At 39.9% G+C, this 17463-nt stretch overlaps 1 protein-coding gene across 1 annotated transcript in view; it reads left to right on the plus strand.

Annotated features, from left to right (window-relative positions):
- The first annotated feature begins 943 nt into the window (after positions 1-943).
- Positions 944-17463, plus strand: part of SHISA9 (shisa family member 9) — a 189301-nt gene continuing 172781 nt past the window's right edge. The window contains exons 1-2 of the mRNA XM_059826549.1: positions 944-1658; positions 8869-8996. Coding sequence (XP_059682532.1) covers positions 1054-1658; positions 8869-8996 — 733 coding nt within the window. The 5' untranslated portion in view covers positions 944-1053. The remainder of the gene's footprint in view (positions 1659-8868; positions 8997-17463) is intronic.

The raw sequence follows: 17463 nt of genomic DNA on the forward strand, positions 1-17463 counted from the left end.
ACCCCCCTCAGCGCGGCGCGCGCGGCGCGGGGGGAGGGGGTGAGGAGCCGCTCCCGCTCTTTTGGAGACGCACCTGTGGGGAGCGCCCGCCTGGGCGGGAAGTCTGTTATGTAAGGGATGGCGGGCAGCGGGACTGGCCCCACGGCGGGGCTGAGGGGGGTGAGGCGGAGGCCGGCTCCGCGGCGGGGCTGATGGGAGAGGGGAAAGCGCCACAGAGGGGCTGCTCGGGAGGGGGAGGGGGAGGGGGAGGGCGCGGGCGCCGTCCCCTCAGAGGGGCTGCTCGGGGCGAGGGGGGCAGGCCGGCGGGCACCCCCGGGTGTCTGGCGCGCAGCCTCTTGCGGGCGCCTCGGAGGACGGGCTGAGCTCGTCGGGCTGCCTCGCCCTCGCTCTCATCCGCACGCTGCCCGCCAAGGCGGATTTCCCCTTTGGCGGCAGCGCTTATCCGCCGGCTGGATGCCGGGGCGAGTCCGTCCAGTCTCCCGCGCTCTGCCCTGGCAGCCGTCGCCTCCCGCGGGCTCACCGGGCTCCAGGCGGGGCTCGGCGGCCGCCGTGGCTGGCTGAGGGAGTTGTGCGAGAGACCGCGCCGGGCTCCGCGGGGGAGCGGAAGGTGGGTGCCCCCGGCGCCTGCACGCTGGCACCAGGCGGCGCGCGGCGGCTCCCCGCTCACCCTCTCTCCTCCTTCCCGCCCCTGCAGCGCCCTCGCCTCAGCCCTCCCGCCTCGTGGCCCCCTCCACGCCCCTCTCGCCAGCCCCTTCTCCCGAGCCCGCCGCGCAGCGCGGTGCCCCGCACTCCCGCCGCCACCTCCACCCCTCGATACTCCTCCTCCTCCCCCTCCCGCGCGCTCCCTCTCCCGCGCACTCCACTCCACAAGTGCCGCGCGCTCGCTCCTCCGGAGCGGAGCGGCCACGGGCTGCGGGCACTGCCAGGGGGGCGGCGGTCCCCGCCCGGCTTGGCCCGGCCCGGCCCGGCCCGGCTCGGCCCGCGTGGGGCTGTCCGTGGTGCTGAAGGCGAGCGCGGGCTGAGCGGACGCCCGGCCCCTGACGGAGCCCCTTTATGTTCAGCTCTTGGCGCAGCGCAGCATCCAGCAGCTCGAGCGGCGGCAGCAGCATCGCTGAGCCCGGGCTGGGAGGCAGAATGGAAGGCTTTATTCGGCTGCTCTTCGGCTACTTGGTGGCGGACCTTCTCACGCTGGTGTGTCGGGCTCAGGAGAAAGCTGGCCAGCAGCTGGGGAGCTTCGTGGTGCTCTCAGGAGGAAACCACTCCAGCCTTGGGGAACAGCTAGACCCCTCTGAGCCACCTCCCACCCCGGACTTCTGCAGGGGCTACTTTGATGTGATGGGGCAGTGGGACCCCCCCTTTAACTGCAGCTCGGGGGAGTTCATCTTCTGCTGCGGCACTTGTGGCTTCAGGTTTTGCTGCAAGTTCAAGAAGACAAGGCTGGATCAAAGCACCTGCACAAACTATGAGACGCCGTTGTGGATGAACACTGGGAAGCCTCCTTCCCGCATAGATGACCCTCTGCACGACCCTACCAGGGATAAAACCAACCTCATTGTCTACATCATCTGTGGGGTTGTGGCAGTCATGGTGCTGGTGGGGATCTTCACCAAACTAGGGCTGGAGAAGGCACACAGACCCCAGCGGGAGCACATGTCCAGGTAAGGCTGAGTGCCAGGCAGCAGGGTCTCCTTCCCCCCTACCTCCCCCCCACCCCTAAAGAGGAGAAAGGATCTAAACAAACAGCTCCTGCCAGGTAGGCTGCATTCCCCTGCAAGGCAACAAAGAGAGACCAACTTTGGAGAACAGAGCTCCTGTGGTTCCCCAAGCCCAGGTTATCAAAGTATTGAGGAAGACTAGAAATAACTGTGGAGACTGCACAGGCAGAAGTCTATTTTTATCTGCAGTGTCTGACCCTCTCCCCACCAAGATCCAGCAAGTGTTCCCAGCTATACGATGCATGAATAAGAAAACAAAAAAATCCTGAAACCAGCAACACTGAATTATAGGAAGCCTGATGGGTTCCCTCTTCCAACTGTTTCAAAGCTTGGAATATGTTTTTACTTCTCCACAGAAGGATGTAAACAAATGTCATCTCACTCTCCCTCTCCAGCTGCAAAATGGTTTTGGCAGGACCTTCCCTACTCCCCCGAACCTTGTCAAGTGTGTGAGGTATTTGTAAAATTTCTAAGCTGTGAAAATGAGCCAGGGTGGAAGGGAAGAGGGAGATAAAAAAAAAGGAAAAGCTATTATAGAATTTCTTAACATTTTTTCAGTTACTGGTGAGAGGTAAAAAATGGAATATGAAAGTCTCATCTCATCCATATACGTGTGTGTTATATTCTGTATCCACAGTGTAATGGCTGAGTTATATCAAAGAGAACCTCCCCCACCTAGAGTTAGGCATGCCGTGTACCGTCTACTCCAGATACTGGCTGCCTAGTGGTGGATAGGCAGGTGGGCAACTCATGACAGTGCCCAATGGCTTTAACAACATATTCAAAACTCAGGTTATCACAGCAGTTCAAAATCGAGGCATAACACATTTGTCAAGTTTGCAGTCCGTCTGATTCTTTATGCTAATCCCAGGGACATGAAAGTAAAGCAGATGAGGAAAAGGCATTAAAAAAAGGCAAACAGCTCCATTAAAAAGTCTAAATAGATTCCAGCATATTGGGCAACTTTAATGATGAAACTCAATTAAAAGGATACCTTGTACTGGACATGCAGCGTGGCAGAAAGCTTCCTCTTACCCTGACCGGTAATGGTGTTGTTCACAATCTTTAAAGCTTAGATGAAGAGTCATCCCTTGAAAGATAGTCCAAGAGATTAACTCAACATCTGGAGCCTTATTTTTTACTGAAGTTTCTGTGTGACTTTTTGATTAACTGCTTATCCTGAAATGAACAGAGAAAGCCACAAAAATACTCCTGCAAATGCATCATCAGTTCACTAGCAATTATTTGCCATTTCTAAACTGGCTGATATGGATACACTTTTACTACTGAGCAACAAAGTACATTGCAGAAATTTTAGTCAACATTGTGTGTCAGTGATACTTCTGCAGAGATGTTTTTTGTTGGGCAAGGTATAATAATCCTTTAGACATTTTGAATGTTCTCAACTACTAAATTGAGGAAAAGATTACATGGGTCCCAATTTTTTTTTAAAATCTTACTCTTAAACTACAGAGCTTGTTTGGTAAAAGCTCTCCCTTGCTTCAGCCTCTTTCTGTAGTGTCTTCATGCAGGCAAAAAGGTAGGACTCGTAACAGTTACAAAAACCAGGACAGAGTGAAGTTATAGCCATCCCTGCTTATATATGTCTTAAATAGGTCCTATTTCTGCTAGTAGAAATATTTTCTACCTAAAGTATGAGTGTGAAGTGTTCTGAAAGGATATTCTGTTTTAGTTTATGGAAATAGAATTATAGGGGATTGGAAAATCATTCTGAAATCCTTCAGTCATGTATGAATAAAGATCAGGTTTCTGAAGTGGTTCTTGGAAAAGGTCGTCTGTTACCTTGATTACTTAACAGTCTCTGAGATCTTGTACTTTTCTTCCCATGAAAATGTTCAAGTTAGGATAATATAGAAACTTGGAAAGTCATGATCACATGGAAAAACAATCACCCACACAGTACACATAATAGCTAGTCATGTTATGAAAAAGCAGTGCTATAGCTTTTTTTTTTAAAAAAGTTCTCGTACTCCTGTTACAGCTGTAGGGTGGGCTTACCATTAATTTGAAAAGGAATTAGATTTGTAAATCCCCTCAGCAATCTAAAAATCTGTTCATGGAGTGAAGAATTGAAGTAACCTTTTTGTCCTCAAATGTGTTTTTAACTAAAATATTCCATTCTAGCTCATTTTACGCTACTTATGTTCTGAAAAAAGGATGCAATTCTTAAGAAATAAATAATCTATCTGTTTAAACAGTTAATAGTACCAACAATTAAAATAATATGTAGCCTATATTCATATTCACCTTCTTTTATAACACTTATCACTACAATATCAAAAAACAAAACCAAAAAGAACACTTCTCATGGTTTTTTTTCCTGTACTGAACCTTATGAATAAGCAAAAGTATAATGCATTGAGAGTGTTAGGTAGGCCAAACCAAAAGTACTAAGTGTTACTCCATTTTGGCTGGCAGCAAGAAATACACGGAGGCTGATTTGTCATCTATTTCCTTAGCTTAGATTGTCTCCTTTCCCTTCCCTAGCCAGTGGCTACATGAAACACTTGAATCCTCTTAATTTCTATGAAGAAATTCACCTGTGGAAGGGATGGTACTGCTTATCAAAAAAGAAAATGCATAATTTAAACTGATCTTTTTTTATGAGGGATGATTTTTCAAAAACAGTTAACAGAATGCAACTGGTGTAAATTATATATTTCCATCGCTGATTTACTAAAAATATTTAAAAATATGACCAGAGACCTGACACATGGGAATAAGAACATTGACTTATAAATAGGAAACAAAACTGTGCCACACGTATTAATTCCTTCTATTATTTTGTCTTGCAGCCAGTGGATCTGCTGTTGAAGTAAGACACTGGTGTGTGTAAAAGTGGTACAATGTTAATAAAGGAAACTTCACAGGCTTGGCGAGCGTAGTTTCTATACACTCGCCTTTCATTACATTTTGTTTACTGCTATGCCAAAACAAACTCAGAACACTCCATTAATTTCACTGAATTTTCCTGAAATATTTGACAATGAAAAAGCATTGGGGAAATGTATTTATTTAGTGAAAATAATCCACAGGAAAAAAAAACTGTATTGGGTAAGTCCTTTTAGGAAAAAAGAGTCAAAATTTGTCCTTTTTTAGAGAGCTTGTTACTTCCTTTTGTTTTGAGAAAAAAGGCCAAGTGTGGCACTGTTGACATTTTATTTCTTGTTAGATCAGTGCTTTTCAGTAAAACACTCTTACTGCTGGCATGGAACTGTAGATCTGGAAGATGAAAATGGAGAGGGGAGTACATTGTTAACTTTACATGGCATGTTTTGCTTTAGACATCATATGATAATGTTTTGTTCATATCATTCTCATTTTTAAATTTGTTACTTGACATTAAAAGGAGCTAAATACTCCCTTCAGCTACAGTGTCCAAGAACTAAGCAGTAATAGTATCCAAACCACTCTTCCATTACCCTCCTGCTTTCTAAGAGAATAAGGGAATAAGATGGTGTATGTTATCAGGGAATGTATGTGGCAGTATTGTGCCTAAAAGGAAACAGAACTGATGTGCCTCCTGAAGCAGATCTAGAAGTTCTGTTAGGCATATGAGGGCAGCATGTTCTTGCTGCTTAAGACTACATCAATGGGACTTCCAGGCTCCATCAGTTAAGGTGGAGAATTCTCTCTCAAAAATTAGTAGAAAAGGGAAAAGCTTTACTTCTGTTTCATGAAGGAGATTTTTCTGTAAATAAACCCACACCTTTGTCTTCTTCCCTAATCCTTGTGGAGAATGTGCAAACAAACCAAGAACTGAAAGGATAATATTTACAATCATGCTCATACGCTATAGCTCCTGTTTTTTTGAAGCAGAGCTTCTGACGGTATGTTAGCAGCCTTCCAAGTATTGTGAACCATCTGAGCTCTTCTTTCTTCCTTCACAATGTGCTGAGCTCATGAGCCAAGTCTTTTGTTGATCGTTCAAAAGGCATGTACCTGAGGCCAAAAATAGTCTGACTTGCCAAAATTCTGAATCCTGTGTGTGAAATTATTTCCCTTATGGGTTTTGACCCAGTTTTGGAGGCAAAATACGACAAGTGACCTTTCATGAAATAACCTATGTTTCAGCTTCTTCAAGCTTGTATCCATAAGGGAAATGCCTGGCTCCACATGCTTTATAACACCTGAAAATAGCATTACATATCCAAAGAGAGAAATCTTATGGCAAGAGAAATGCTGAAGTTTTGTGATACTTGGGTAGTTCCGGGCCATAAACTCCTGTGTAGGTAACATTCCTCCACTTTTGTAATACTGCAATCAGTATCAATACATAGGACCTAATGATATCGCTACCTGATTAGAAGGTTGTCTTGTATTTTGCATTTCCTTAAAAAATCATTCATTATAGCAAAGCTGTAGATAAAGACCCTCTGTGTGTGTAATTTTTCAGTGGGACCCACTCTAACATTTTCTTCAGATAATGAACAAAATCTGTATGATGATATTCAGGTGAGACAAATGCATGTAGGTATTATAACAGTCTGTTGGCCTATGTGGAATGTTTTGAAGCAAAAGTCTATTCAAGGATTTTGTCCCATACTGGGGCACAAACTTCCCTTTATCCATTTCATTATATGGGCAAATCCCTAAAAGAACAAAATGCAGGTACAGCATTTCCTTTGTACTTTAGTGATACAAGCTGCTACATATTTTTAACTCTCCCTGACATCAGTGGAAGATAAGGACAAGCTCTTTGTTATATGAGCTATTCTGCCCTGAGAAGATTGTATAACTTTGGCTAACACAGTATGAACATAGGTGCTGTGTTGTTAAAAATAGAACTTGATGGTGAGTAGTTCCTTTTTCTTAATATAGTGGGAGTTGGACAGCTAATTCCTTAAAATCCCTTTGAAAAAACCACCCTAAAATGGTAAAAAACTTAGTTGGCATTTTCACAGACAGGCGCTAGGTAATCTGCTATCATACAGGGTATTATTTAGAGACTACAGTGAACAATATTTACCATCAGATTAAGGGCAATGAGGAAAGCATTTATGAAAACCCGTTCTCACAAGTTGGGAAATACTAATCCATGTATTATGAGATCTCACAGTTTTAACTCCCACATTGAAGTTAGGAACTTTCATTTGTATTTCTTCCCTTCCCAGAAATGTGTCCAGCTGCCTCTGCAATTAGAATTAATATTGATGTCAGTAATTTCCTTTGTATAGAGACATATTTGCATAAATTGACTAGACATTAATGGTTTTGGTCCCCACTTAGTTTAAACTATGTTTTGCAATATAATGCTTTCCTTTTGCACCATTTTCTATATACCTTTGTGAGATTTCTTCGATTGAATTTTTATTTTTCTGCTATGTAGGCCAGCTCTGCTATTTGTGCTGTATAAGCATTGCTTCAAATGAGAGCATTGCTCTGATACCATTAATCATTTCGTTACTGTCTTCTGACCTTTTACAATATCATCAGAGTATTCTGTAACATGTTGATCACAACTGTAACTAATATTTTAATAACATAATGCTAGCCATAAACACAATGAAACATCAGTATCATTCAGCTGTGTACCAAAGCAATGTTCCTGCAATCTGAAAGCAAGATCCAGCTCAGGATTACTCTCTGTCTGTAACTTAAATGAAGCTACTTTTTAATACTTAAAAGTACAGTGCTTCTTGATCAAGAAATCATCATGTCACAGAAGTACAGTAGAGGAGCTAGATGGCACTTGCCATGGCTTTCACCAGTGAATGTGCTTATTTTTATTTATTTATTAGTTTACAAACTAGTCTTTCTTGATGCAGTATCTGGGACACTATATAATTTTGCAGAAAATTAAACTAAACTGGGCACAATGCCCAGAAAATGCATCCATTCACTTAAAGAAGTAGCTCAAGAGGTCTAAAAATTGAAACTAGTAAAACAAAAAGGAGGCAAATAACGGTCAGTGATGCATTGACCTGAATAGAAAAGACTTGCATTGAACCCTGAAGACACTGGTAACACATACCATAGCTTTCCTTTGCCTAAGGCAACAGCTTCTGCAGGTGCGCCAATTATTTTGTATGGCACAGTAGTTCAGCAGGTAGCTATATGGCATATATCTCAGGGCTAATCCTGCTCCTACAGAAGTCAATGGTAAAACTCCACAGTGCAGAATCACAGAGTTAGATGTTGCCATGCTGAGAGTTTCAGAGCTTAAAACTTAGTTACTAACTCTGGATCCACGAGGCTGATACAGGTGTGTGTGCTTATCTGTATGCCTAAGAATGGACTTACACTCAGCAGAACACTCGGCAGTGAAACTAGTCCTTAGAAAATACACCAGAGCAGGATGAATCTGTCTGTCTTTCAGATATAGTTACTGCCTGCAGCTCTGCAGAAAGTCCACAACCAGCATTAGGTTGGGCCTGGCCTAACCGTTAGGAATCCTTTTGCTTACTCCCTCTTTGCTAGCGTAAAGCTTTCATCCTGCTTCTGAACTGGCTTCAAAGCAGCAAGCAGTGTTCCTGTGCCAGCTTTGCTCCATCTTAATGACTAGGACACTCACAGGACTTAGAAAAGACATTTTTGATCTCCCCTTCTGGATGGGAAAATTTTAAATCCCTGATCATGAAGAGTGCTATGCCTAGTGGATTTCTACATGAAAATCAGGTGACCTTTCAACTTTGGTGACATTTTTGAATGAAAATGGCCAAGACATCTGCGTTGTGTGGTGCTCTGTGCAAATGCAAGTGTGAGAATTTACTTTGACAGGCCCTGCTGGTAACCTAGGTGTGAAGATAACTAGTTTGTGAAAGCTATAGACAGGGGCTAGGTGCTGAGGTTCTCAGCTTAACCAAGATAGCAATGTTACTGAGCACATGCAATGGCAGAACTCTGCAAGCCTCAACAAGCTTAAATTATGTTCCAACAAAGCCAAGACAACTAAAGAACTTAATGTGTTTCTGTGCATTACTGCTAGCACACTGTCTAAGACAACCTAAAAAGAGGCTTAGGTGCGAAGTCTCACAATGAATCTGATTCCCTGATTTTGCTGTGAATGGAGCTGGTTTCTCCAGCAGACATTATGCAGGACTGCATCTCAAATAAAAAAAACCCTTGGAATATATTGGTAATGCCTTACAGATTTTGCAACAGGTTCATTTTGATTTTGTTTGGTTTTCAGGGCTCTTGCTGATGTTATGCGACCTCAAGGTCCTTGTACAACAGATCATATGGAAAGAGATCTAAACATCGTAGTACATGTGCAACATTATGAAAACATGGAGACGAGACCTCCTCCAAATAATTTACGTAAGTTACATTATAACTTTATCAATATCTGGAATGCTGGCACTAAAATGAGCATTATGAAACAAATATTGCTGGATGTCAAATGAGGATTGACACTACATGGGTTCTTGCAAATTAGAAATCATAGAATGATAGAATGGTTTGGGTTGGAAGGGACCTTAAAGATCATCTAGTTCCAACCCCCCTGCCATGGGCAGGGACACCTTCCACTAGACCAGGTTGCTCAAAGCCCCGTCCCACCTGGCCTTGAACACTTCCAGGGTTGGGGCACCCACAACTTCTCTGGGAAACCTGTTCCAGTGCCTCATCACCCTCATGGTGAAGAATTTCTTCCTAATACCTAACCTAAATCTACCCTCTTTCAGTTTAAAGCCATTACCCCTTGTCCTATCACTACGTGCCCTTGTAAAAAGTCCCTCTCCAGCTTTCCTGTAGGCCCCTTCAGGTACTGGAAGGCTGCTATAAGGTCTCCCCGGAGCCTTCTCTTCTCCAGGCTGAGCAACCCCAACTTTCTCAGCCTTTCTTCATAGGAGAGGTGCTCCAGCCCTCTGATCATCTTCCTGGCCCTCCTCTGGACTTGGTCCAACAGGTCCATGTCCTTCTTATGTTGGGGGCCCCAGAGCTGAACACAGTACTCCAGGTGGGGTCTCACGAGAGCGGAGTAGAGGGGGAAAATCACCTCCCTTGACCTGCTGGTCATGCTTCTTTTGATGCAGCCCAGGATACGGTTGGCTTTCTGGGCTGCAAGCACACATTGCCAGGTCATGCTCCTCGTCAGCCAACGCCCTGAAGTCCTTCTCAGGGCTGCTCTCAATCCATTCTCCTCCCAGCCTGTATTTGTGCTTGGGATTGCCCCAAGAATATTCTTTATTTCAGAATTAGAAATATTTAGGATTTCCTAGTGCAAATAGTGCAACACTAAGAGAAAGCCATTTTAAACAGAAAAAGTAGTTATTATATTTATTTTTAATTAGTTGTCTTGGTTGACTAATATTGGTTTTGTATCTTTGTCTCCTTCTACCTGGTGTTTTTGCTCAGCTCAGCAAGCTATGCCTTATTCTATGTTTTGTTATACCAAAATACAAATAGTTAAGCTTACAGCAAGATTTAACAAGATGTTTCATAGGGCTGTAATATCCAATAAGAAAGCGGTTTCATTAAGCTGTTATATCATCTCCACTAGTAAAATAGTTAAATATTTTCCTGGAGAGCATCAAGTTGTATGTGGTTTTCACTTTCTCATTTTTTTTCCTCTCTAAGGGGAAGGCGAGAGGAAGATTATTATTTTAAGATTTGCATAATATTTTTATTCTGTATCTACTATTATGTGTTTATGTTATTGAAAGCAAGGAAAAAATGCACCTTGGAGCTTCAGAGGAAATATGGTGTCATTTCAAGTAGTTCTGAAGTCCCAGGCAACTTATTTCTCAGTCTTGTATTAGACTACAGTACAGATCTTTGTCATGCTCAGATACATTTTCCTTTTGTGATTGCCAGTTCCACTGCAATTTTAATTTGCATATATATTTATCTATTTTATAGTAATCTATATCTTAAATATATAAGTATACATGCATACAAATTACAGATAATACATTTACAAACTCAAGTTCAATATATTTGAAAAGAAAAGGGTGTCATTCAGGAAGGTTTAGCTTGTTCAGCAATGGATGGCTTTATTATGTGCTGTAGATCAACATAGATGTGCATTTTACTCCAAATATACTTTTAATGCATTGGTATTTGGATTTTGAAACATTTAAAGTATATGCACTAGTCTCTTTCTTACCTTTCTGTAACTACAGAAAGCAGAAAATTTGCTTCTATTCGGACAAAGAATGAGTTTTATTTGGACTGCACTGTGCAGTTATTGTGAGATTTTACTGCTTTCTTTTGGGGAAGGGTGTAAAAACAATGGGAGAAAGAGCAGATTCATATGCTGCATGCACTCTTGATACTTATTTTGTAGTAGAGGCTGACTGCAATTTCTTATGCGCATGGTTACAATAATAGGAGAGAATTAAAACTGTGACCTCTAATAAAAATACCACATATAGTGAAGTGTGACACCTAATCTGTCTACGCTGCTCTCCAGCAAAGCACTTCCACCTGGGCCTGTGCAGTTCTACACTGCAGAGGGATAAGTACGTAGATACTGCAGCATTACATCCCTAATTGTATAAAACCACACCACTTCTGGAGGGGAACTTATGCTTCTCTCTCAATCAAAGGTGCTCTATCCCGCTGGAGCTGAGGTAGTGAACTTCTGAGGGTTTAAGGAGGATGGGAATAAGCACTATATCTCTCTCTGCTCTGTGTATTAGCTCTTTGCTGATCTCTGATCCTTCCTGTGACCGTGTTTTCAAGAAGAAATATGCCAAATGGTAATGAAGTTAGGGTACAATCCTTATTTTTTCTCATATGTGAAATGTTTATTCAGAATTCCAGTTAATGAAGGAGCCAGAAAGTAGAGAGTCTTATTGCATTGATTGCATCTAGATTTTTGGAATCATCACACTGAGATATTTTGCTTAAAACCCTTTGTATACGATAGAACACAGCAGGTCTTTAAACTCATTGTTGCTTGGATTTGAATTCAGATTTAAGAATAGCTTCTATAAACTCTTGCATATAAATGCAACTCAGAGCCACATAGTTACTGCATCAAGGAAGAAAAAAAAGATACATCTAATAGTACCTTAGTATCTTGGCTTATGATGACCCCAGACATCCGTACCACCTCTGCCTCAGAATTTGGCCCTCTGGCACAAATAGAAGAATTGTGTGTGAAACAGCTCTTGCACCACTGCAATTTACAACATAGAAGCACTACTGCTACTTTGGAGCTATCTTAATCCATTAAGTAATGAATAGGGGCAGTCCCAAGACTGCTTCACATGCAGCTCAGGCATTCCTGCTACAGATGGAAACCTCAGAAGCAAGCAGCTACGATCGTAACTGTTTCAGTCTTTAATCAACTTTACGGATTAAGTCAATCATTTTAGATTGTTCAATGCAGACCTTCAAGTGGTGAAATTACTCAGGGCATTCTATAACTGGTATTACATACATTTACTTCATAGCAAATAGATCATTATTCTCTATTTGTTGCCATTATATTCCTTCATAAACTCATCTGAAACATAACTAAATGACCTACTACCTCACAAATGATTAAAGTCTCTTGAGAGCATCTGCATTTATGGTGCAGAAAAAATCCTTATAAAGAAAAATTATTAAGACAAATTTTCCAAGTCCAGTATCTTAGCAATTTGAAATTTTATAGTGGAGTTCTGAAAGACTACAAGAGTGGATATAACTTGCAGAAACTGGCAGTGCAGCATTACCTGCTACTAGTGCTGAAAAAGTGACAGGCTTTTTTGGGTATTTTTACAAGCAAATAAACCAGAGTGAATTACAGCTTTCGTAGAAATTCTATTCCAGACCTTTACTTATACAGAGAAAATGAAATGGTACAAAATTATAGCATCAGACACTTTGATATGTATTTTTTAAGTTTTCTTTTCTAAGTTACCACTTTCTATCTACTAGCCATCTGAAAATGAGACTTAAAAATTTGAGACTGATATACTTTTCACATTGGTCCATAGATATGAAGAGGACAGGAGGAATTTCTTAGGCATTATGTACCCCTTCTGTATTGTGTCTTTCAGAATACTGAAGACAAACTATTAAAGGCCAAACATTAAAAATATTCTAATTTGAATGTTCATTTGCTTTTTCTGCCCTCTTGAAAAACATTTTGCTGATGCTGCCAACCCATTCTGAAAGTGTTTTATGAAGGGCAGCTCTGTCAAAATGACAAACTTTGCATGATCTCTGACACTGAAAATGAAGGTGCTTTTGTTTCTGGACTGTTTGTAACCAGAAGACAGAGATTTTCTAAGTTGCCTGCAACTAGCACAGCTATTTGCCAAATCTAGCAGTCCAATGGAAGGCCAAAAGTAGAGATCTCTTTTCAGCATTTTGCAGTTTACTCAGTTTCTTGTCACTTCTTTTCTGATATTCAGAAAAGAACAGCCATATTGGAGGTTCTGAAAAAACACAGGTTGTTTTTCTTTGCCCATGTGAATACAGACAACCTAGGTGCTTATTAGTAAAAGCTATTTTGTCCATAGTGGTTGTTAGTTGTCATAATTTTCTTCCAGTACTGTGCTTTACTTAGGATTACTTTTCCGTTATTTCCCTTCATTTATACACATTAGAATGTAGTGGTGCTTTGTAAACAAGCAGCAGATACCTACCAAGTATCATAGCATTCAAGTTTTCTAACATGGAATGATAAATAAAATAAAATAAAATAAAATAAAATAAAATAAAATAAAATAAGACATTTAAAAGTTATATTAAAAACACAAAACTAAAAGAAAACCTTCCTGCAGAATTTGAGTTGTTTTGTTTATCTCTGACTTTCATGAATCTTAAGAAAGCAGCAGCATTCAAGATTTTCTTTTTTCTTTTTTTTTCTTTCTACTTATTGTGTTAGAAGTGAGCAATTTATTTAACTTGTTGGGATTGAAACACTGGTGCAGTGGAAGTTGGGAGGCTTTGTAGCTGCATCCTCATTTCTGAAATGTGATTACTGCTATTATTTCTAATTCATAATCTATGACAGCAGAGTGAAACAAATACTTAAGTTAGTGCTATCTACAGTCACTTTTTCTAATGATCAGTAAAAGGTCCATTGCTCTCTCCTCAATAGTAACTAGCCTTACACTAGTATATTTAAAGCATTTATACAGAATCCCAAGACAAAGGTGACTTTAAAGGGAAGCCACCTCTAGATTATGGAGGTTTTAAGATGAAAAATGCTAGCTTTTAGTTAGTTCGACATGTATGAATTATTTCTTCATTTTGAATTTAACATTAAAAAAAAGTTAATTGTAAACACCACTCAAAGAAGGAAGTGTTGCACTGTATCAAACGGCCAATTTTAATACTGGCCAAGGATTTGCAGCACATGTGATTAAAATGACTTTTTCTCATCTTAAATATATGCGAGGGAATAGTGTATTTGCTGCTGCATTTGATTGTCAGTTTTCCTGGATACTTACTGATTACAAATACTAATGCTGAAAACAAAGCTAAGACATTTCTGTAATTGGTGCCTTATGATAAGTTAACTTTTGTTATTTCTTTGTTTCTGTGTTGAGACAGTAAGCATTTAAATATGAGGGTATTTTTTGAAGTGCATGCATATTAGAATAAGCGTTCTGTATTGCGTATTCCTGTGCTTTCCCCCTGCTCAGCCTCTGTTTTCCAGTGAGAGAAACTGTCACTAGTCTGACACTGTGAAAATACAGTTAGAATTTGCAGGAATTTTTTGCAGTCTCTTTCATGCCTAGTGAATATGCTTTTTGTTATTGTTGAATACAGTGGTCTTTGGCAAAATAATTATTTTTATTTTTATCATACCTAAAATTGTTTCTATCAGATGGTTCATCGTATCGCATTGCCTAAGCATAATTCCTACTGTTGCTCACTGGAAATAAGCAGACAGACATATTAAGAAACTTTAGTAAAGAGAAGTACTATTCTTTGAAATTTAAAGCTCTTGAAGTATATAAAACATGATAACTAATTTACTTACACAGTAACTGTTGGCCAATGAATTGCATAATACTCATTAAGAACATGCAGGTATTACAGTAACAATATGCTTCTGGTGATACGGGCCTTGAAACTCTACTAAAAACCTTGTTCAGACAGAGGGATGCAAAATCGAAAGGACTGAGCAAATAACTGTATGTTTGGCCTCGCTGGTATGTAGGTTGCTTGATTACAGTAAAATGCTTTTTTTTAGGCCTGGCTATATGCACAGGTCTAGGCCAGAGGAATTGGACTATGTTCTTCATAAACGTTAACTGGCTGTTCACCTCCTCACTTAGAAGGACAAAGTACATTCACAAAAGCTGAGCTGTATAGACAGGGCTCCAGCCATATTTTATGAGTGAAAAGATGGACAACACTAATCAGTTTTCAGCCAAGAAAAAGAGAGTTTTAGCACAGTGACAGCAGGAGAAGTGAAGAAGTACTGCTCATGGAGTGCTCCGAGACAGTGAAGAATGAGGGAGAATAAAATGGCTACCTTAATTGGAGGATGTACTTTGCAAGAAACTACAGTGCTATGACAGAGGGAAGGGGCTATAGTCAATAAGTATTGTGAATTTGTTTCCATTTAAAGCCTTAGTCTTCACTGCCAGTATGCAAAAACTCATTTTACTGGGATTTCTATGATCTATCCAGGAAGCGCTTTAACACTATTAAAAAAAAAAATCTGAAAATTTAGATTAAATTCCTAAACTAAAAGCTAGTAGACTTAAGTTAACTCTGGGAGAGGGCTACTTACTACATTTTGATTGTAATAGACAACAAGAAGGACAAATCCCACATTTAAATTATACACTTTACAAAACTAATCGTCCAAGGAAAAGCCCACACTACCGTCACCAGCCATGTCAAAAGAAATATTGTATTTTTAAAATGTAATTTCTGTTTGAGGTTAAAAGCTGCAAGCTGCTTTGTCATAGCTATCTTGAGACCACTTTTTAAACCACTTTAAATTAATTTCTAGATACTGACTTCAACTGAAATTATGCTACCAGTAGAACTCCAAAGCATTAGCAAATTGGTGATAGAATTTTTGTTAATATAATTACAGCTATAGCAATGCATTCCAGAGCTCCAAAGCTTCCATGCTGGAAACAAGATTTCCCATATAAACTTAGAGTTTGAAGATGCATTTCTCTTGCAACTCAGTCAGTCACTGTAAGACAGCAATGTTTAATCAGTTCTCGATGTGTGTTTAGCCTCACAATCATTAATATAAAAAAATGTTTCTAATTTACATTCAGATTTTAATTCAGATGCATGATGCTGATTTATGAGAAGATGCTATGAAACTTCTTGAAACACCAGTGAGTGTTTTCAAGGAATTTAATTACAACCTGAAGAATGAGAGCTACTGAGTTTGTTTAGGAAAGACAAAACCTAAAACAAATGAAATAAAATATCTCATTTGTCATTGACTGTTGTACATTTAATCAACTATTTTTTAAAAAAAAACAGGATGATTTTGAAAATGTTAATATATATTATATACGATAGCTTTTTCTTAATAACTACACCAGTCTTCACCAAGTGTAATATGTCAGAACTTTAGCAATGCTCCTGCCATACAATTAATTTCATGCCTTTGGAATCATCCTGTTGGCTTAATCTGGCAAATGAGAAAAAGCTAAAGCAAATAGCAAACACAAAATTTTGCATGAACAAGGACCGAGGGATTGCATCCTGGGTTTATAATCAAATAAAACAGTGAACTTAACATCATTATGTATGTTCAGTGGGTCTCTTCTTTATACTAAGATATTTCTTATTAGATACGATTTTATTGGAAATTCTATGAGAACGTTATGCATCCTACCTGCAATTTTAGTCAGTGGGATGTGTTTTGAACCATATTGGGTAGGTCTTCATAAACTCTGCTCCATATAACCGTTTCCATTAGGACTGAACAATGAAGTTTTCGCTCTATCTTTCTTAATTTATTGTACAATAAGAACAATTAGATTAGATTACTGCCTTGCATCCTATCTTTTACTTCTAGTCAGCTTTTAATTCAGATAAATTTGACATATCTTAATAAAAATATTCATCAATGTAAAAAGTATTTGGGAGAAATACAGTTAATCACTGACATTAGCCTTTAGCAGCAATAATTAACATTATGGTAATAAAAATTCCTTAGAATATATTTTTACACATTATAATGTAGTTTAAAAGGCTGAATGATTATTTAATAAAACAAAAATTATTGTATAACAGAAGAGAGACTTGCTGTACTAGACTATTATATAGGCATCTTTGAGTCACACAACTGCAGACTTGAAAAGCACATATGAAGGATGAGACTCATTTTGCTGTCATTGGGGTGCAGATTAAAGTACTTTGAAATGTTGCCCAATAGCACAGAGATGTATTTACCAACTACAAGATGAAAAGTTCAATATCTAAATGTGGTTTGGCTTTGGAAAACAGTTATGTGTTTCCCTTGTGATTCCACTTTTACTTCCGTAACATCAGCATAATTATTTAATAAGGGTTTAGTTCCACAGATGTTTGTTATTTGGTATTAATATGTCCTGTCATCAAATACTCACCTGAAAAGAAAGGCAATGCAAGGAAGAACAAGCATCCTCTACTGTTTTGGCACTTTGCAATCTAAGTTTTACTTATTAAATTTTATTAATGAGGTGCTATTATACACTAGTCAATATCTAAAATTGTATTTTGTCTTTGGACAGGTACACTGAATAATGTTATTCTCAAAGTTGAATAACTTCCAGTGCAAAATATTCCCACTATTAACCACAACTGTCAGCAAGATCAATCATCAATGCTTCATGCCTGTTGCAATCTTTCATGTCACTGGGATTCCTGATGT

The sequence above is a fragment of the Gavia stellata genome, chromosome 18, assembly GCF_030936135.1.
Source record: "Gavia stellata isolate bGavSte3 chromosome 18, bGavSte3.hap2, whole genome shotgun sequence".
In the NCBI taxonomy this organism is placed as follows: domain Eukaryota; kingdom Metazoa; phylum Chordata; class Aves; order Gaviiformes; family Gaviidae; genus Gavia; species Gavia stellata.